The 20,329-nt window shown below is 42.9% G+C and overlaps 1 protein-coding gene across 1 annotated transcript in view; it reads left to right on the top strand.

Annotated features, from left to right (window-relative positions):
• The window catches only part of smarca2 (SWI/SNF related BAF chromatin remodeling complex subunit ATPase 2), a 45,816-nt gene that overhangs the window by 19,239 nt on the left and 6,248 nt on the right, over positions 1 to 20,329 (top strand). The window contains exons 19-31 of the mRNA XM_028413560.1: positions 4,595 to 4,837; positions 5,335 to 5,448; positions 5,966 to 6,070; positions 7,250 to 7,336; positions 7,764 to 7,810; positions 8,369 to 8,535; positions 10,714 to 10,877; positions 13,407 to 13,634; positions 13,927 to 14,004; positions 14,863 to 15,081; positions 15,682 to 15,905; positions 19,311 to 19,416; positions 19,632 to 19,733. Of these exons, the coding sequence (XP_028269361.1) occupies positions 4,595 to 4,837; positions 5,335 to 5,448; positions 5,966 to 6,070; positions 7,250 to 7,336; positions 7,764 to 7,810; positions 8,369 to 8,535; positions 10,714 to 10,877; positions 13,407 to 13,634; positions 13,927 to 14,004; positions 14,863 to 15,081; positions 15,682 to 15,905; positions 19,311 to 19,416; positions 19,632 to 19,733 (1,884 nt within the window). The remainder of the gene's footprint in view (positions 1 to 4,594; positions 4,838 to 5,334; positions 5,449 to 5,965; positions 6,071 to 7,249; positions 7,337 to 7,763; positions 7,811 to 8,368; positions 8,536 to 10,713; positions 10,878 to 13,406; positions 13,635 to 13,926; positions 14,005 to 14,862; positions 15,082 to 15,681; positions 15,906 to 19,310; positions 19,417 to 19,631; positions 19,734 to 20,329) is intronic.

Consider the following 20,329-nt stretch of genomic DNA (forward strand, 5'->3'; position numbering starts at 1 on the left):
GGAGAGTTTGTGTGCGGTGGGGTGTTCAGACGTCCATAACAGGTATTGGTCGGTGTGTGTGGGTTTCCTGTGAATTTTGATTTTTATGCTGCCGTCCTGTAGATGTGTGATGTTTATGTCCAAAAAGGTTATCGTACTGTCTTTTTCCTCCTCGTGTGTGAATTTGATTTTTCCTGTGCTGTCTATTTTGTTGAGGTGGTCTGTTAACTCCTGTGTGTGGCCAGTTTTTATTTTTTCCAGGATGTCATCCACGTATCTCCTCCACATTTTGAGACCGCATTGTGCAGGTGCCGTGCAGATGGCCTTCTCTTCTAGGTCCTCCATAAAAAAACCACTCATGATGGCTGAGAGTGGGTCCCCCATTGCAAAGCCCTCCCTCTGTCTGTATAAAATACCCCTGAATTGGAAATATGTGGATGTGGATACGAAATGTAGCAGCCGGGTTATGTCGTTAACTGCTAGATTGGTCCGTTTGTGTAGTGTCTTGTCTGTCCTGAGGCGGTTCTCTACTATCTGCAGTGTTACGTTTACTGGTGTTTTGGTGAAGAGGGATATTACGTCATGTGATATGAATATTTCGTCCGGGTGTACTGTGGTGTCCCTGAGTTCCTGCGCTAACTGTTTTGAGTTTTTACAGTGTTGTTCGGTGAGGCCTAGTAGTGGTTTTATGAGGTCAACTAGTGCTTTTGATAGGTTGTATGTTACTGAGCCGATGCTGTCCACTATTGGGCGTAGTGGTGTGTTTTGTTTGTGGATTTTGGGTGTGCCATATATTCGTGGTGTGATACTAGCTGTGGGCATGAGGTGGTTGTATGTGCTCTTATCTATTTTACCTTCCTGTAGTAATGGTTTGAGTAGTGTTTTGAGTGTCCTTTTCTTTTCTTCTGTGGGGTCCTTTCTGAGCGGTTCATATGTTTCAGTGTCTTTTAACATGTTTTCCATCTGTTGCTCGTAGTGCTTAGTGTCCATAATGACTGTTGTCCTACCTTTATCCGCGGGTATGATTGTGATGCTCTTGTCCTGTGCCAATGTTTTAATTGCTTTGGCTTCTTCTTTTGTTATGTTAGCTGGTGGTATTTTTGCGGATTTTAGAATACCTGCTATCTCGTTCCTTAGCTCTGCTTTTTCCCCCTGGTCCGGTATGGATTGACACGCTAACTCGGTGGCTAGGATGAATTCTTCGTGTGGTATTTTGTTTGGTGTGACAGCATAGTTAAGTCCGCGAGACAGGACGTCTATTTCTATCTTTGTTAGGCGGCGTTGTGAGATGTTTTTGACCCATTTTTCTTTTTCCGCTTCGTCTGTGTCCTTATTCCTATGTTGTTTTCGTGTTATTAGTCTGTCCAGTTTTTTGATGTGTCTTACCTTTGTCCGTTCAAAAAATATTTCGTGCGTCTGCCTCGGGTGTTCTTTTACGAGTTTCTGTGTGTTTTCTTCCGTGGGGTATTTCAGTCTGAAAGCTTCCGTTTGTGTTTTGATCTCTGTGTTGATGTTGGTTATTTTGCTTGTCGTGCAGCGTATCCTTTCTTTAAGGAGCGCTGTGCGGGTTTTCTCTATTATCCTATTTGCATTTTGGGTTGAGATGGGGTTTTTTACTTCCAAGCTTGGTGGTGTTACTCCCTCGTCTCGGCATCTCAGGTTGAATTTAAGGTGGTTGCGATAGCGTGCCCTTTTTTGTTCCAGCTGCTCCAGGCGTCGGAAATCTTTGACACATTGTTGTCCAAAACTTGTTCGTAATATTTCGATAAGGTTCATTTGGTCTTCACCTATTTATGAACTATGATAGAATTCTTTTTAGTCAGACCAGTGTTTCTTGTGTTTTACCTTGACATGTTTCGACTACTTCCTGCAGTCTTCCTCAGAAGTCACATGATGTTACGTGACGTGTCTGCCAGCTGATCTTATGCAGGTTGTGGCGCTGTTCCCCCACTACTCCAGGTAGTGGGGGAACAGCGCCACCTGCGCCACGGATCATTGCAAAAGAGAAAGGCACATTATGGACTGGGATGGGGCAAAAGTGATCGGAAACTAGGACAACAAATTCAAACGGTGGATTAAGGAAGCCATCGAAATAAGGAAGCGGGCCAATAGGACAATGAACCGGGACGAGGGAACTTTTACACTGTCCCACACCTGGAACACTGTCCTGAGGAGACCAGACTGCTGTCCCACACCTGGGACACAGCGATGAGGAAGCCGGACTACAGGTGGCAGGGCTCTAGAGTGCGACCATTTTGGGCGCACATGCGACCTAATTTCTCAAAGGTGCAACCAAAAAATATCAGAGGTTGCACTGGTACGACCAGCTGTAAGAGGGAGATACGTTCTCCGCGACTCTCAAAAGTCTCCAACAACAGACACACAACAGGCCCATATCGTGGTCTGAACCAATCAGAGACGGTGAAGGGCAGGACCTCCGTGTGTGTGTCTTTGAAAACGTGTCTGCTGCGGTCAGCAGAGACCGAACATTCAGAGAAGAACGCGGACATATGCTGCGCAGAGCGGATGCTGTGTGATAAAGCTTGTTCCATACTCCACGAGAACAGAGAGATATGAACAAAGTTCGTTTCGGCCCGGACTTTTTAAAACGTGTGTGCAGAACTCATACGGCCCTCTGACTGCAGCGCGCAGCGCGCACACAGACAGACAGGGTTTAAAGACGTTTCTCTGCAGAAACCGCAGTTTAAGTGAACATGTGCGGAGGAGGAAGAGTTGCTGCTACTATGTGGGTTTTGCTAATTTGCTGTTGACCTGAATGAGTGATGATAACGAGCCGGTTCAGGGAGGGGGCGTGACGTGCTCGTAGCATCATCACAGACTGAACAGCAGGTCTGAGGACAGTGTTATCTGACCTGTGAGGTTCATCCATGAAGGCTGAGTCACTGACTGACAGCAGTCAGCTGGTTTAAGGAGTTATAGAACATGGTTACATGATGAACGCCCATTTAAACAGTATTGTTATTATCCTGCTATAGTAGAGCATTGTCTGTCAGGATGATGTCTGCATACAGCTAAACTGTAACAGAATGAAAAGTCTGTCAGCTGGAGCTCAGCTTTAGAAAGAGAGGAGACAGAGAGGAAGAGAGGAAGAGGTGAGGAAGATGAGAGAAGAGATACTGTAGCTGCAATAGAAACGTGTTGAAGAAAACAAAATATATATCTCAATCACAACTATTAAATAAATAAAGGTGTATATGATTTTAATCATTTTTAATTCCCATTGCCAGATAGATAAGTGAGGAGCAACAGCCAGAAAATACAGAGAGAAAGCAAACAGGGAACTGAAGAGTGCTGTATAAACTTTGAATCTTCATTATGGATTTCTGACAGGCAGACCTGTTGGCTGGTTTGTCCATAATTTGAATGAGTACTATCGGTACATGTATTTATTTATTTTTATGTACCTGTGTTCATTAAACAAGGTCCAAAGTCAGTTTTGGATGATATGTTATTATTAAGCCCGTTCATATTTCCTAGAGATCAATTTTTGGACCTCAGTATTTCTAAAACTTTGGCTACAGCCCTGCGAGGCCGTCAGGTAAACAGTAGACGTAGCTGCAGATGATGAGAGAAGATGAAAAGAACTTCTGCGTTAAGACAGGTGTCAAGTTAAGGCCTGATCCATAAAATATATGGACAGCAATTAAAAAACAAACTGCTGTGTGATGTGTGATGCGGTGCACCTAACTTTTGTGCCGGTGCACCCAAGAAAAAAAGGTTAGGCGCACCGGTGCAACCAGTGCAAAAAGTTAGTCTAGAGCCCTGGGTGGCGCTGTTCCCCCACTACCTGGAGTAGTGGGAGAATGGCGCCACAACCTGCATAAGATCAGCTGGCAGACACGTCACGTAACATCATGTGACTTCTGAGGAAGACTGCAGGAAGTAGTCGAAACATGTCAAGGTAAAACACAAGAAACACTGGTCTGACTAAAAAGAATTCTATCATAGTTCATGTTAATTTCTGCTGTGAAGTCGGCGTTTTAACATGGGAGTCTATGGGAAATTACTCGCTTTTGGAGCCAACCCCCAGCAGTTGCGGCGTGAATTACAAGTTTTGACACTTCCACATGGGCTTCAAGTCTGAGCCCCGAAGGTTGCCGCTTGGTTTAGTCCTTGGTACAGTAAGTGTGTTTCCTGCCTTGGATAGAGGTGTGGGTCTTATCTGGTACTCTTGAGTGTGTAAAGCTGTGAGGTGACTGGCCTAAAACACAAAGTGTACCTCTTTGTGCAGAAAGTTTTGAATTTGTTTCTGTGGTAATCGGACAGTTGCCCGCGGTGAAAACGAGCCCTAATAATTCCCAGTGAGTCAAAAGTGTGCTGTTAAATTAAAGAAGGGGTAAAAAGTCTACCCACAAACGCTCATTAACAGAAAAATGGGAATGCGAATAAGAGTCTTTGTAATTTGTATGCAGTACAGTTGAGTACCCTCAGGCTAGTCATAGTGCAAACACAAAGCAGCGGCTCCTGAGCTTTTTGTTTAGGAATACTTGCAAATCTCAACAGCGGGTGTTTGGGCCCTTCACTATTCCAACATGAACATAGTGGATGAAATAGTAGAAATAAGGGTTCAATATTTTTTTTTTTCCTTCTGCAGATTCGTTGGAAGTACATGATTGTGGACGAGGGCCACCGCATGAAGAACCACCACTGTAAGCTGACCCAGGTGTTGAACACCCACTACGTGGCCCCCCGACGCCTCCTCCTGACGGGAACACCGCTGCAGAACAAGCTGCCCGAGCTCTGGGCCCTGCTCAACTTCCTGCTGCCCACCATCTTCAAGAGCTGCAGCACCTTCGAGCAGTGGTTCAACGCACCGTTCGCCATGACAGGGGAGAGGGTAAACGCCTGGTTGTTGTATTATTAGCTCTGTTTACATCAGGATGAGTTCTACTGAACAACAAAATAAAGCCTCAAACAACACACTGATTAGTCGTTTCACACCCAGTTTGATCCATAAAACACACAAAAAGTATTTTTTTAATGATGAACTATTAGACATCAGACAGTAGCTAAGCTTTAGCTTCTTACTGTTTACTATCTTACGACTTTCTTATTGAAGTTTGCTCATTAGTGGTAGTGAAATGTATTTTAACATCCAGGCTGTTATTCATCTGCTTTTTTTTTTGTTTATTAGTAAAATGTCGTTGTGGTTTTAGTTCACTGTGAATGTTAGAATAGCAGTTTACTCAGAGCAGTGGCCTGAAATGTCTTGTCATTGATGTTCCACATTTGAGGACATTTTAAGCACATTTAGGAGCCAAAAAGAGAAGGATCACTGCATGTACACATACCTGAGCAGTCACTGCTTCATCTCTGACTTTCTGACTTGTTCAGGTTGACCTAAATGAGGAAGAGACCATCCTGATCATTCGCCGTTTGCATAAGGTGCTCCGCCCCTTCCTGCTGCGCAGACTGAAAAAAGAGGTGGAATCCCAGCTGCCAGAGAAGGTCAGACTTACACCAAACTTCGTGTTCTTTAACTCCACTGATGTAGTGCAATAACGGCATTTGGTGCATCTCACAAAACTACAGTATTTTATGGGAGCTGTGGTGTGTGTGTGTGTGTGTAGGCATCTTTTGTTTAGTTGATTTCAAGGCAAAACACATGTTTAATTTGACACACAGTCACTTGTTGACCCTGAACAATCTGCTGCTTTATACAGTAATTGAAGCTGTAGTCTTATCTGCTAAAAATAAGCAACTGTATCTGTTGTAAGTAGTCATTAACAACAGCCACTGTGCACTTAATAGTATGTACTCCATTATCGTAAAGATCATCTCTGCGGCTCTGCTATGAATGAGTTCACCTCCCACACAGTCTTAGAAAACTGCCGCTTTATTTGTAGTAAATCATCTGGCCACATCCACTCAAAGACTTCCTGAGCTGCTTTGACACAAACAGAGTCACCTCTGAGAAGACGGCACAGCTCCGCTGACACCGTGTTGTTTATTGTCATTCACACAGGTGGAGTATGTCATAAAATGTGACATGTCTGCCATTCAGAAGGTTCTGTACCGCCACATGCAGAAAGGCATCCTCCTCACCGACGGCTCGGAGAAAGACAAGAAGGTAAACACCAGCGAGACCCCTGTGGCTTCACTGTCTGTTTGTGCTTTTTTTTTCATCAGCATGTGTTTCAGTTGCCTGCCGTTGCCTGCAAAATCCATCTGTCTCCATTTCCACAGTAAAAAAAAAAAAGATAAAGTTCTTAGCGGGGAATGAAACTCGTGACATGATGGCTTCATGTCACCTTATCAAAGCCGGCCTCAGTATTTAGTGCTATAAATAGGTAATTTTTTCCTAACAGTGTGAAAACAGTGAAACTGTGAATGGGCTCGTTTGTCACAATTAACCTACAATTATCGTCTCAATCTGCAGCTGATGCTGTCTGAGAGGGTTCACCCCCCTCGGCTTTGTGAACTTCTTGCCCACATTTTTTCTCTTTATATGCACTGTGTCTAACACATAGCCGGGTATATTGAAAAACCAATATGTCCTTCCCTTCGTTTACATTAACCCGCACAAATACACTCCCAAGAGCCTACATAGTAGGAGGAGGTTAAAAGTGCTTACACCAACAGAAATGCTAATGCTACCCGGAATGCTTCCATTACTAGACTACAGCCTGCTCTGGCAGCCATACTTCACAAAAAAAGGTTGCACCAACTGCGCACACTGCCGCAAACTCCACTTTAGTCAGTTCACACCGAAACTCAAATACAGCGTTTTCCAAAATCCAAAGTTTTTAGAAAGAATCGTTTTTAGAGGCGAAAACTCTGTTTATGTGTAATTAAAAGGTACAAACGAAGAGAAAAGTCTTAGTTTTTACAGATACCCGTGTGTGTGTGTGTAAACGGGGTCTAAGACCCTGGTGTATGCAACCTGCTCAGTAGCCAGGAGGAGGCAGATAGAGTTTGCAAGTACCAGGCGTTGAAACATTAGAAGCTAAAGATTCCCCTCAGGGGGCTGGTCGAGACCTAAAAGAGAGACAGTGTGAGTCCTCCGTTCCCCTACAGGATGCGAGCTCAGTATCACTGCTGGATGTGTAAATAAACAAACGGCTTGTTATTTACACATCAACTGAAAAGGTGATGATTGTTCAATATGCTGTTTACACCTTGTACTTGCTGACCACAGGTGTTTGAGGAAAAAAAGTTATGATATGTTTACACTCACATCAAGGCAAGAACAACATTGCTTTAATCCTCCAACTTACTTTTATTTATTTTTTATAATAAACTTCTTTAGGGCAAAGGAGGTGCAAAGACCCTGATGAACACCATCATGCAGCTGAAGAAGATCTGCAACCATCCGTACATGTTCCAGCACATCGAGGTGAGTTCTGCAGACACAACACACCTTTACGTCTGATTTCTATCTGAGAGTTTGTTTGTTGTCTGGAATTGGATTTAGTCATTTACAGGTCTGAACAATAGAGCAGAGCACACTGTGGAATTGTATGTCATCCGTGACACCAGACCGACTCTGTTCCCTGTTTTGTGTTTGTGTTTTATTGTGAAAAATAAAGCATGACAAATTTTCAAAAACAACATTTGCATCATAAACATCGAGTTAACTGTACTGAAAACTCTGCCTGGATTTACACGCATCACGGTTTGTCTGGTTTAGAGAAGATTTGAGAGAAGAAAACAAAGAGCGTGTCTGAAAACATTTAGTCCTTGTTCTTTCTTTATGTAGAACAATTCAGGGAGTGCTTTTAAAATCTGTTCCTGATCGGTGTGCTGAATATTTCCTGTTGCAGGAATCTTTTGCCGAGCACCTCGGCTATCCAAATGGCATCATCAGTGGGTAAGTCGCAGGCTTGTGTCCTTTGCACCTGATGTCACTGTATTTACATCACTCAGCACTTGAAAGTGTGACGAGACTGAAAAAGGAGCTGGAATCTATTATGTTAGAATTCTCTCTGTGTGTCAGCACAGTGTTAAACTGTATGTACTATATGTGGTGGAGTGGATGCTTCTTGTGTTAACGGCAAGTTTTAGCTGAGAAACTTTTAATTCTGCCTGCAGGATGAAAGTGTCACCAAATAACTTGAAATGAGTTTCAGGCTTCTGTGATGGTGTTAAACATCAGCAGTGTTGACACAGAGGGTGTTAATGGCGGAGCTGTAGTGGCAGACTGGAGGACTTAATTAAAAATAATGAGTTGCGATCTGACTATTGTCACATTACCTATAACATGAACTTATCAGAGTTCCTAACCAAACCATATGTTTTCTAACCAATTACATTTCCTCCCTCCTACGGACTTTTTTCTCTATGTATTGCTTTTATTTGAATAATACATCCAGTCCAGTCACTGCACACCCCTTCATCCCTGATTAATGTTTTCATCCTCCCCTCTCAGGCTCGATCTGTATCGAGCTTCTGGGAAGTTCGAGCTCCTCGATCGCATCCTGCCAAAGCTCCGGACCACCAGCCACAGAGTGCTGCTGTTCTGTCAGATGACCACGCTCATGACGATCATGGAGGACTACTTCAGCTATCGCAACTTCCAATATTTACGTCTTGACGGTAAGCTCACCCTAAAACACCCAGCTGCTCCCTGGCAGGTCATGTGGTGTCACATGATCGGTCAGTACGGGCTCATTTTTTTACTCATTTTTTTGTGCAAATACATTTTTTTCCCCTTCTTGTAATAATGTTTGCAGGCAATTAAGTGCAGACAATTTTTTGGACAAACTTCTTAATTGAGACATATATGTGTTTATAGCTGTTACTATGAGCGCTTGGCAAAAATAATCCTTCTTTTATTAGCTCTATATACAGAACAGCAGCAGATGTGTAGGAGGAAACCCTGTTCATCTAATTGGACCAATCACACTTGTTGTAATTTGACATGTTACATTTCTGCATGTCAGGTGTGAAGATTTGACCCAGAAGTTTTTAATTAAGCTGCAGAGCTATATAAAGGTTTATTTTTACCCTGTTCCAGTGAGTATCTGATGTATTTCTAATTTGATGTTGACTCACTTACTTGCCAGAGTAAAATAAAATTAATGAGGTGTCAGAGAAAGCCCATCACATCTGCTCTACATGAGAACCACACTCAGGAAACAAAAGACAATCCTGTTAGATCTGACTGCACTGAGGAGATGTCATGGATTTATTTTCAGTCTAGTGACGCACAATTAAATGTAATAGCGTATTTTATTCTATTGTATTTTATTTCTGCTGTGTGTGAGCGACAGGATTGCGTGCACTGGAAACGCGTACGACACCAGCACAACAACACAATGGAAAGAAAAGATTTTACTACAAACATCTGGGCTAAGCATGGCTCACCCTGTTGTGTTAGGCTTCATTTTAGAGAAGCTTATGATTTTATGAAGGGAAAAAGATACACAAAGGTGAGAAATATGAACCAAAACACCAAGTCAGATATACAGCAAGCTCCCTGGTGTGGTGTTTAGGGACGCCAGGTGCTGTATTTTCCAGTTATACATGAAATATGAAATGTTCTGTCTGCAGAGATAGGTGGATATCTGCTTTAAAATTTTTAAAGTATCTGGATAGCCCCATTCTTCCCTCATTGTGTCTAAATGTCATCAATAATTAGCAGGATTTCCTAAAGCAACAGTATTATTAGAACTACAGAACAATCGGAGCAGCTGAGGGCTGCAGCCAGAGACCGTGGGGTGGCGATCAGGATGCCAGTACAGCTACACATTCCTCCACACTGCTACACAAGTTATTCTTCTCCCTTTATTCATTCATATGCAGGCAGTCCAGAAATGAAGCACGGGTGACAAAGGATCAGAGGGACGGTTGATGATCTCCTTAGTTTGAATAATGTAATCAGACTCAAAGTAAATGTTGGATGGTTTCGGCACTTTTTGAAGCATGTGTAATTGGGGCCACCACATGCGTCATTAAGACACCTTTGGAACACTTTAATTGTGGCATTTCCACTTTCTGAACGACAATAAACGCTGCATCGGAAGAACGGGCAGAAGGTCAAGTTCAGCCAATTCAAAGTTAAGTTCTCAGACTCTGCTTTTCAGAGTTATTACTCTAATAAAGACACCTGGGAGAAGGTTACACCTCCCCCAAATGAAACAGAAAATTACAAATGTGTTAAAAAGGAATGCTTCCAGACCACACACACACACAGTCACACTGTTCACATAACGAACAGCAGAAAAATGTGGACGTCAATTTTCTGGTCACATCTAAAGTTTAAGTCTTATTGAAGCATTATTTGATGTCAAGCAGCTTAGAAGTAGTATTTCCAAAGGCTTTAAGGGATTCCCAGGTAATCCTATTAGGGGACTGCCGAGTGTATTACAATTAGGTGATCCTCCATCAGACGTCTGGATCCTAAATGTATGATGGAGCAATTTGCTTGTGCATTAAGACTCCAAAAGCCCAAAACTATACAGAGATAGAGCCATGAAAAGGAACCACTAATGCAACTCACATTGTAATCTGAAAGTTTCTGTGAAGTGTCTTCTAATATTTGCCACACTGGGGGAAGTTTTGAGTTTCCAGGAACAACTCGGTAATTACTGCTGGAACATGTAGCTGCTCTGTCAGGACAGGATGAAGGTGAAAGTCAAGGAAAGGGTCTGTTTTTAGTATTGAGTTATCATGCCACTTGAGTGATGCTGTGCTGCCATTGAAACGGACATGATGTATGAGCTGTCTCATGTCATGTGTCACACCAAATGTAAAAATTTTTTTATGTTTCAGGAACTACCAAGTCAGAGGACCGGGCCATGCTCCTCAAGAAGTTCAACGAGGAAGGATCTCAGTACTTCATCTTCCTCCTCAGCACCAGAGCCGGCGGCCTCGGACTCAACCTGCAGGCCGCTGACACTGTCGTCATCTTCGACAGTGACTGGAACCCACACCAGGTACAGCAGGATGCCCTTCGATTATTGTTTTTTGCTTTCTCTGAAAAAATGGATGAAAATCAGCACAGCTGAGCGCTGCTGCAGAGCAAAATACTGGTTGTAAGATTTATTTTATTTTAGCAGAAATTGAAATAGAAAGACAGAGAACAAGAACCTGTTATTTCTGCCACCATTTCTTCTGTAGTAGAAAATTACTGTGGAGCCCCTCTGGTGACAAAAACAATAATGCTTGACCGCGCGTGGTTGTTATCTTGTTACATAGTAATGCATGGCCACCACATAGTTAATGCGAATGCCATTCTTTAAGCACTTGTTGTACACATAGTTTCCAGCTGGTGAATAATGAAATCTATTACTTCCCCGACATCAGCATAGTCTTTGCTTTTAAGCCCATGTATTCTGAGCAGCCGAAGCAAGTGTCCCCTTCTAATTACTGGGAAAACTGGGAAGTGAGTGTGCGCACGTACCTGTGACAGAGTGAGCGTGCATGAGGGTGTGTGCACAAGACCGGGAGAGAGGATGTATGCATGTCAGTGGAGAGTTGTTTTCTTTGTTAGTGGCAAGATTTACATGTACAGCGCGGAGTTAAAGACAATAACGCTGCAGCCTGCAAGGAAGAACAAGTGCTGTGGGTCCTCGTTAAAGCTCGACGTGATAAGGGGTTAACCAGGAGCATCCTCGCCTGTATCTGGAGCAGAACACGGCTCCTCTGTGCTCTCCGACTATTGTTGGAAAGCTGAAGTAGAAAGGGTTAACATGCCTAACCTGCAATGGCATACTTAAGTGACTTAAGTATGCCATTGCAGTTCATCCCAAGATTAAAATAAAATGAAATGAATTCAGGCTTGTCCATGTTAACAATCAGTCAAACAGTCTAGTCTCTGCATGGGAGTGATGGCGATAATTATCACGTGGTTAGCATTATTTTCTCATTGCGCATTAACTATCTCGTGGCCACTTGTTATGTGGCCACGAGATAGTTAATGCATGGCCACGTGTGTTATTGTCACACATGGCCACGTGTGAAAACAACACGTGTTAATGATAGTTAAAGATAGTTAATGCGTGGCCACGCACTAATGTCGGATAAAACAAAAATAATGTGTGGCCATGTGTGATAAAAACACGTGGCCACGCATTACACACATTTGTTTTATCCGATGTCATCAGGGGGGCGCTGCACATACAAACAAACTGAACATCACTAAATGAAAGCTAACAGTCATACAGTTACAGGCTCACTGGGCAGATTTATACATGATTTGAGCTCAAAGGTGAAACAGAAGAGTCAGCTTTACAAACATCTCAGCTCTCTTATTATTTATTATTACTTATTTTTACATGTTAGTTTGGAATAATTGCAGAGGTCATCTGTGATCTCAGCCCAATTCATGTCTGCAACGTCTAAAAATGTCACCACAAATTTCCATATTTCAACTAACACAGGTTGATGCTGAAGTTGTTTTTATTCCTGTCAGCTGCCTCTTTGCTGCTCAAGGCTGTAAAAATAACTTGACGTTGTGACAGTGTGAGCACCTATTCATTAATGAACAAATTAGGAAAAATACCATGCTTAAAGAGAGGAGGGAAATCTTGGTGGATGAGCTGGTTGAGTCATTTTAAAAATAATTTGAGGTTTCCAGAAGTAATCCTGTGCAGACTGGACTTAACTCTCTACATGCCGGTCTGTCTGACAGCATTAGGTTTTAGTCTTTCTCAGCTGGATGTCTACAAACTTGAAACTGTTCCACATTAAACATTTTTCAAATCTGTTAAATTGTGACAGAACGCGGCCCACATCTTTTCATTATCATTTTGACCTGATGCAACATTCGGGGTCCCGGGCAGTAATTTGTACAAATCCCCTTTAAAGTTTGACTGGAATCTAAAGGGTTATATTTTCCTTTTAAAAAGTTTCCATGGAGTCGAGATGAAAGCTGATAGTTTTGGGCATCACATCACCCCGGTCGTCTTTCAGGGTCCGTGGCCAGCCAGCGCTCGCTTTGTGTGTCCAAGCACTGTCTGTTAGTGTTTAAACGCACTGTTGGAGTGGCACAGAGGCAGCTGCTGAGTGGATCAGCATCATTCACCGTTTTTTTCTGTGGTTTGAGTGTTTGTCGACACCTTTTCAGCTGAAACAAGAGCCGGCAGTCTAAGCACAACTATTGATTTTAACTTTGCAGAGATGACAGCAGCTTGTTTATATCCTATCAGTGAAAACACCAGTGGTCAGGGGAGCCATGTTTACTTGTTGTAACAGGCCAAAGCATACTATCAGCAAAAAAACCCTCTGAACCCTTTAGAAAAAAGCCAAAATGACAGAAAGAAGCAGTAGAAACAGGTAGAATTGCATCACTCTAAACTTTCCGATGGTGCTTGAACGCGCTTTATTTTGGAAAATCTAACCAAGTCTGAACTTGAGGAGTGTAAAATGCAGAGAGGTTCAGTCAAACAGTGATATCCTGTGGCATCACCAGGTCTTCTATTGTGATTTATCTCTAACTCTCTTACTTGATCTGCTGATTCCAGGACCTTCAGGCTCAGGACCGAGCTCACCGCATCGGTCAGCAGAACGAGGTGCGCGTGCTCCGTCTCTGCACCGTCAACAGTGTGGAGGAGAAGATCTTGGCAGCTGCCAAATACAAACTGAACGTGGATCAGAAGGTCATCCAGGCTGGCATGTTTGACCAGAAGTCCTCGAGCCACGAGCGCCGTGTCTTCCTCCAGGCCATCTTAGAGCACGAGGAGCAAAATGAAGTAAGAGCGGCGCCTACATGAATTTTTTATTGAGGTATTTATATCAGAATTTTTTTCTGAATTCTGATATTCTTTTCTGAGAGAAGTATTTTTGTCCTTGTTTTAAATTATACATGATGGTTTTGATTGAATCACTGAAGACCCAGAGAAGCCTCCCTTGATGTGATGAGCGACTTGTGCGTCCTTTCACCTGTAATGTTCCATTCAGTGAACGAGAGGCTTCGCATTTGCTGCTCAGTGAGAACCAAGGTGCTTAAAAGCTTGTTGTCTGATGTTTTTCCTCATGTTTAAGGAGGAAGATGAGGTGCCTGACGATGAAACCCTTAACCAGATGATAGCACGTAATGAAGATGAATTTGAGCTCTTCATGGTAAGAACAGTTCCCGTTTCTAATTAGAATTTAGATTAGAGTGTTTTGAAATAGAAAGTTTTAAAACATGAACTTACTGATTATATATGGATGAAACTTATGTATATGCCTTAGATATTATTAAGGCATTTTTAAAGCCTTTACGTATCGTGAAATCATCCGGCTGATGTGCCTGAAGCTGGATGATTTCACATGGAATGACCCCCTCAGATATTTGTCCAAAAATTCACTGATGTACATCTGTCAATATTAAGGAGACATCCAGAGTTTAAGATCTGTAAGTGTCACATTTGCAAAATACTTTTTCTTAGTTCATGGTGGATTTGCTTCTAGCCAAGTTTAAGATTTTACTGCACGGCCTCTGCTCTCTGCTGCATGTAGGAATCTGGTGTTTGCTGCATAGGGCTAACGTTTCCCGTAGAATCCGAAAATGTAATCAAAGTCTTCCTATCTCGAATAGTCTGGGCGTTAAAAAACACCTAAAAATGGCCAAAAACTTCTCTGCAAGATGGAGAGTTGATATTTGGTACAGTTATAGTGGTGATATGTCTCTACCAGGAAATACCAGCAATACACTTACAGACCTAAAACTCCATATTTCTCCATAATATTGATAGATTTATATAAGAAATCAGGAATTCTAGACTGGTATTCCAGTTCTGAAAAACACCTACAAAAGGAGGAATATGGCTAAATGCCCTGCGTTTCAAACTGATGTTCAGTAACTGATGAGTAACATTAAATTGACTAAGTGTTGTTAGCATCATAAAACCACAGGATCCACTCCTCTCTGTAGCAATGTAACTCAAAGAAAAGTTGTTTGTCGGCCTGCCCTTTTGACCTGCTTTGTAATCGCAGCGCATGGACATGGACCGACGCCGGGAGGACGCCAGGAACCCGAAGCGTAAGCCACGTCTAATGGAGGAGGACGAGCTGCCCTCCTGGATCATCAAAGATGATGCCGAGGTGGAACGGCTCACCTATGAAGAGGAAGAGGAAAAGATGTTCGGTCGAGGGTCACGCTGTCGGCGGGATGTGGATTACAGCGACACCCTGACAGAAAAACAGTGGCTCCGGGTAAGAACTGACATTTGTCACCTTTTTATGACCTTAAACTGCTTCAAATGCGACAGATGTCACATTGAGGTTTGGGGTTCAGACCGTTAATGTTAGAAATCTGGGGGCAGGCACCAAACAAGCGTTTTGTATTGTCAGCAGACCAAGTCGACCATAATTGGATGCTAAGGTTTATGCCTGGTTTGATGCTAATTTGATACTGTGGCTCAGATGTTTCAAGGAAAACAAAAAAAGAACGACCAAACTTTGAGGCCAAGGTGTTGGAACCAGGAGGTCTAATTTAAAAACGTTGAAGCTGGTAGGCTGTCAGGGCTCTGATAAGGAAGAGTTAAAAACAACATGATGCTGTAGATGGGAGTTTGCTGTTAATGAGCTATGTCTCTTTGAATTTAGACCATCACATATCAACCGAGCATGACATGAAATGAGTTCCAGACGTGTGTCAATGGAAATTGGATGTGTAAAACTTTAGGCATCTGTGTGAGGCCAGATAAATCATGACAAGATGTAGCTGGTGTAAATCTGATTGACAGACCTTTCAGCATTGAGTCATATTTGAAGCAGTTATAGGATTATCCATGTCTCTCTCTCCACCTTAAGGCCATTGAGGATGGAAACCTTGAAGAGATGGAGGAGGAGATCCGGCTGAAAAAGCGCAAACGCAAAAGACGCCAGGACAAGGATTCGTCGAGCAGGGATGACGGCAGCTCCAAGGCCAAGAAGAGACGTGGACGACCGCCAGCAGAGAAGCTCTCCCCCAACCCGCCGAGGCTCACCAAGCAGATGAACACCATCATCGACACAGTCATCAACTACAGAGACGGGTGAGCACACTTATTCATTCATTCATTTGTTTATAGAGCTGCAGCAGTAAGAAGCAAACTCGGCTCCCAGTTTACAAATGCAAGATAGAGGCATTTTAACACGTGCTATCCTGGTAACATTAGAGCCATAAATATCCCATAATGCAACACACGACACCATAATTACAACAGTTAGGTCATCATTCAAAACAAAATCTGAACATGCAATTGCACATAGACATCAACATAAAAGACGGAACACAATGACCCTGCTCTGGAGCCGTAGAAGCACTTAGGTCCCTTTTAATGGTACGGTACACACTGGGAGCTGTCAACAGCTGCTGTGCAGCTGCTTACACATGGAAGTGCAAACGTGTCAAAACTGTGTCTTTACAAAACCACAGCCTAATTACATGCATTGTGCATTTGGCTGTATGGGTGGTGCACATGCTTCAGCACAGCAGTGAAGCGGTTCCTAATGGAGGACTCCAACACTGCTGCTGTGCTCGTGACAGGTGACTCAGGGCTAAGATGGAGTTTAGTTGACAATTTACTCCCATTTCTGACCTCAGAAAAAGATGGAGACAGGCAGGCAGGCAGGCAGGCAGGCAGCCATGTTGGGGTAAACCTGCATGTGAAAGGATTTCAAGCACTTTTTGTAGAAATACACTAATGATGGTTTTAGTTGAGACTGAGAAAGCCACCGTTTGTCTAGAAGTCCATTATTAAACCCTGACTAACAGGCTGAATGACAGAAGAGTGCAACATTTAAAAAGTTTGGTTTTGTCCGAGCTATTTGTAATCATTTGGAAGGATGCTCTATGGAGGATCAAAAGAGGTGCATCTGCCTTCCTGAGGCACTGTCCTTCTTATGATTATGGCAAACTGTACCTCTGAGTGCTGCCTCATTTGTGAGAGTGTAGCAAATAGGCCAGGCCTTGATTATTAAATGGAAAGTGCAGATTTTCTTCCTGGTCAGGAGGGTAAAGAATGAAGTCATGTCTTAGGAGCAGGATGGTTGTGTGGTCTTCTCTGTTGTGTCTGGGCTTTTTCTTTTTTTGGCCGGCCTAAGTGACGTGCCCGTGTTCCCATTGCAGAAATATGCACTGGCTGTCTACTACGCCGACATTTTTTTTTTTCCAGAGAACTGCTACCTGCCTTTCCAGAACTCAAATTCTTTCCTCTCCCAGTCAATGGCTGTTCTTCCCAGAGCATCTCCCATCTCTGGTGGCTCTGCTGCTGCTCGCTTCCATTTTTGTGTTGCTCTGAAGTGCGAAATGTGCGAGAAGCTTAAGTCTGGTTCGGATGTATTTTTTTAATAAACTCTTATCTTCTCAGTGTAGCGAGACAAACAGGCTCCATTTCCTCCAACATACTGATTAAGGTGCATTTTTGTGAATCTCTCATGGCAACAGAGATCACTGTTATCTCCACGTTCACAGTACGTCATGCACAGAGCAGATCGATTTGAAGTCAGCACTTGCTGAACTATCTTCTTCTAATGAGCTTTAACAAGAACAGCCCCTGAGCCTACATAGTCACACTTCCAGTAATTCCAGTGACTTTGATCGAAGTCAGCGGTTGGGTGTGTTCTCAGAGGTGCCCGAGAGGCACCGCACTTACACACAAGATGTCAGAATCCATTCTGAGCGCCCCATCCAGCCCAGCACAGTCTGCACAGGGAGTCGAGGCTCACAGCATCACAGCATGCACACAGACGCTGCAGTGGGTGATAAAGCATCCAAAGAGTCTGACATCAGGAGCCCTGAACTCGAACTCTCCTCCTCATTCTGCCGCTGCCTCCGCTGCCTGGAGTGATTTCTTAAAGAATAATTATTGGGATTAGAAATGAATGGCTCTCCGTTTTCAAGCATCACATTCATTACTCCTGTGTGGACTGCAGCTGTGGTTTTTGTGTAAACTCTGCACCCCGATCTAGTCTGTCTCAGTTGTTATCGGACACATTTTGTCTGAGCCCCTTGAAGAGGCCACTAAAACCACAGTCTGGAGGTTTCTAGTATCATCTAGCTGTTGCTTCTACTTCATTTTTCTCCAGTGGTCATAAATTAACCACTACAGACTTGAGGTCACATCAGCAGTAATTGAGTGCAGGAAAAGTGCTCCTCGTGTTTTTTTTTTCTTTTTCCATGCACAGCTCGTCTCTCAGCTGCTCTGAGTTGTGGACCTGCTCGTCCGGGTCAGAGGTCCGGCTCATCCTGCAGTGTCTTAAGCTTCTTATCATTGATCTGAGGAAACCTGAAATGATCTCTGTTTGGCCGGACAGGTCTGTTTAAATTTACTAAAGGAACATCTGAGATGATGCCAAGTCTCCAAAAAAAAGGTCAGGAAGTGTGCGTTGACAGATTCCATTAATCACTAAAAAGAAGTAACCACACATTAAAACACTCTGAGAAGGACGGCTTGGTTTTGGAACGACCTTGCTGGCTGGCATGAAAAAAAACGTGTGCGATGCAGATGATCAGCGGGGGGGAATAACCTGCAATCAAAGCTCGCACGTTTACAAGATGCTGAAACACAAACATCGATTCCTCTGGCACTAACCTGTCGCTTCGCCTATTCCCCTAATCTCTGGGGAAATTAAGACTTAAACACAAAACACGGCATGAGCAAGTGCTCTCCAGTTTATAGATATTTTCTCCTTAATTATAAACTTAAAATGGTGGTGTGAAATACCATCGTACTAATACTACACTCAAGTGTAAACATTTTAATAATAACAATTGTGCTGCATTTGTTATTGGGTATTTACAACATACTGCACACTTTGAGAGGCCTAATTAAAGCAATCAATACACCACAGAAAACATTACTTGTGTCTGTGCTCAGCGTTAATTGGTTTTGTTTCACAGACGATAGCTAAAGAGACGCATTTACAATTAGCACTTATCTGTGGGTGTAATCTGAGCTGTTATTTATATTGTCATTTTAAAGTGTAAACTTTGTCTGACGCTCTCCTTGCTTCTCTCGTCTTGCCGACTCAGAGATCAAACTGACACACACACACAGCCTGCTGATTATTTTGACTGGCGATCACCATTAATCAGCACAAGTGAAAACAAGCTGTTTTTTTTTACTAAATGCTGATGAATGTCTTTGCTTCTCTTGTGTGGAAACATCCTTGAACAAAACCACTACCACTGTGTGTGTGTGAGTGTGAGAGAGAGAGAGGGGGAAAGGCTCCTATCATCATTTTTTTACAACCCTGGAATAAATCCTTGAAGATGGTGGATGTTGTAGCCCTGGCGTCCATATGGGGAAAAATTCATCACCAGTGTGTGCCCCAGGAAACGAGCAGACTGAGGCTCTTGTTCTATTTTACAATTAACAGCACTAGCTAAAAACCAAACTGTACGGTTATGGTAGATTATGAAGCTATAATGTGGCATTTTGTGTCTTTGTTTCCAGGTCAGGAAGGCAGCTCAGCGAGGTGTTTGTTCAGCTTCCATCCAGGAAGGAGCTCCCAGAATATTACGAGTTGATCAGAAAACCCGTGGACTTCAAGAAGATCAAGGTGCGTTACTGACGTACACATTTGAACAAACAATAAATGTTCTTTAATGGTAACAACAGTGAATCATGTTGAAAAGCCTGATTCTGTCTTTAACAATCAAACTAATGGTGCTTTTTGCTTTCTGTGGACATTCAGAAGGAATGAAACCAGCTGATCAATCATTCAGTCATAATCTATATTCTGTAGTTTTAAGCATGTACCTGTTCTGTCCACAGGAGCGTGTGAGGAACCATAAATACAGAAACGTGGCAGACCTGGAGAAGGACGTGATGCTGCTCTGTCAAAACGCACAGACCTTCAACTTGGAGGGATCCCAGGTCAGACCACAATAAGCAGCTGACAGTGAAAGTTTGAAAAACGTCTGTGGAGGCTGAACAGTGAAATATCTATAGCATGTGAAGTTTCTCTGGTTACACATTGAAAATTAAGAAAATTCATTTAAAATTGATCAGAAAGGAAACTCAGCTTCGTATTTTACAGCTTTGGGAACCTTCGAAGTATAGTGCACCATCCACTGTTCAGCTCTGAAGTGTTTCTCTTCTATTGTAGTGCAGCTTTTCTATTGGCCCGCTCCTGTTCTGGCCTTCAGGCTCCATCCCTGCTGAAAGTCAGAGCTCATCCGGCTGCATTATTTATTTTACTTATTTCTAGAACCCTGCTTATAGAAGAGGCGTGTATGGACGGCTGCTACTCTTCACCTATCAATTAATCTCACACATGTGAAGGTGTTGATAAAAAATAAAGTCAAAGTACAGAATAAACATCAGGTTTTTAAACGTCTGTGTCGAACCTCTGCTGCAAAGTTCCATTTTCAGGGAGCCTGTCATTGCCCTTTTTAAAAAATAATGGCTTTCCAGCAAGGATTGTTTGTGATGAATTATATAAACCCTTAGAGACAAAGAAAGAGCCGAGG

This window comes from Parambassis ranga, chromosome 9 (assembly GCF_900634625.1).
Source record: "Parambassis ranga chromosome 9, fParRan2.1, whole genome shotgun sequence".
In the NCBI taxonomy this organism is placed as follows: domain Eukaryota; kingdom Metazoa; phylum Chordata; class Actinopteri; family Ambassidae; genus Parambassis; species Parambassis ranga.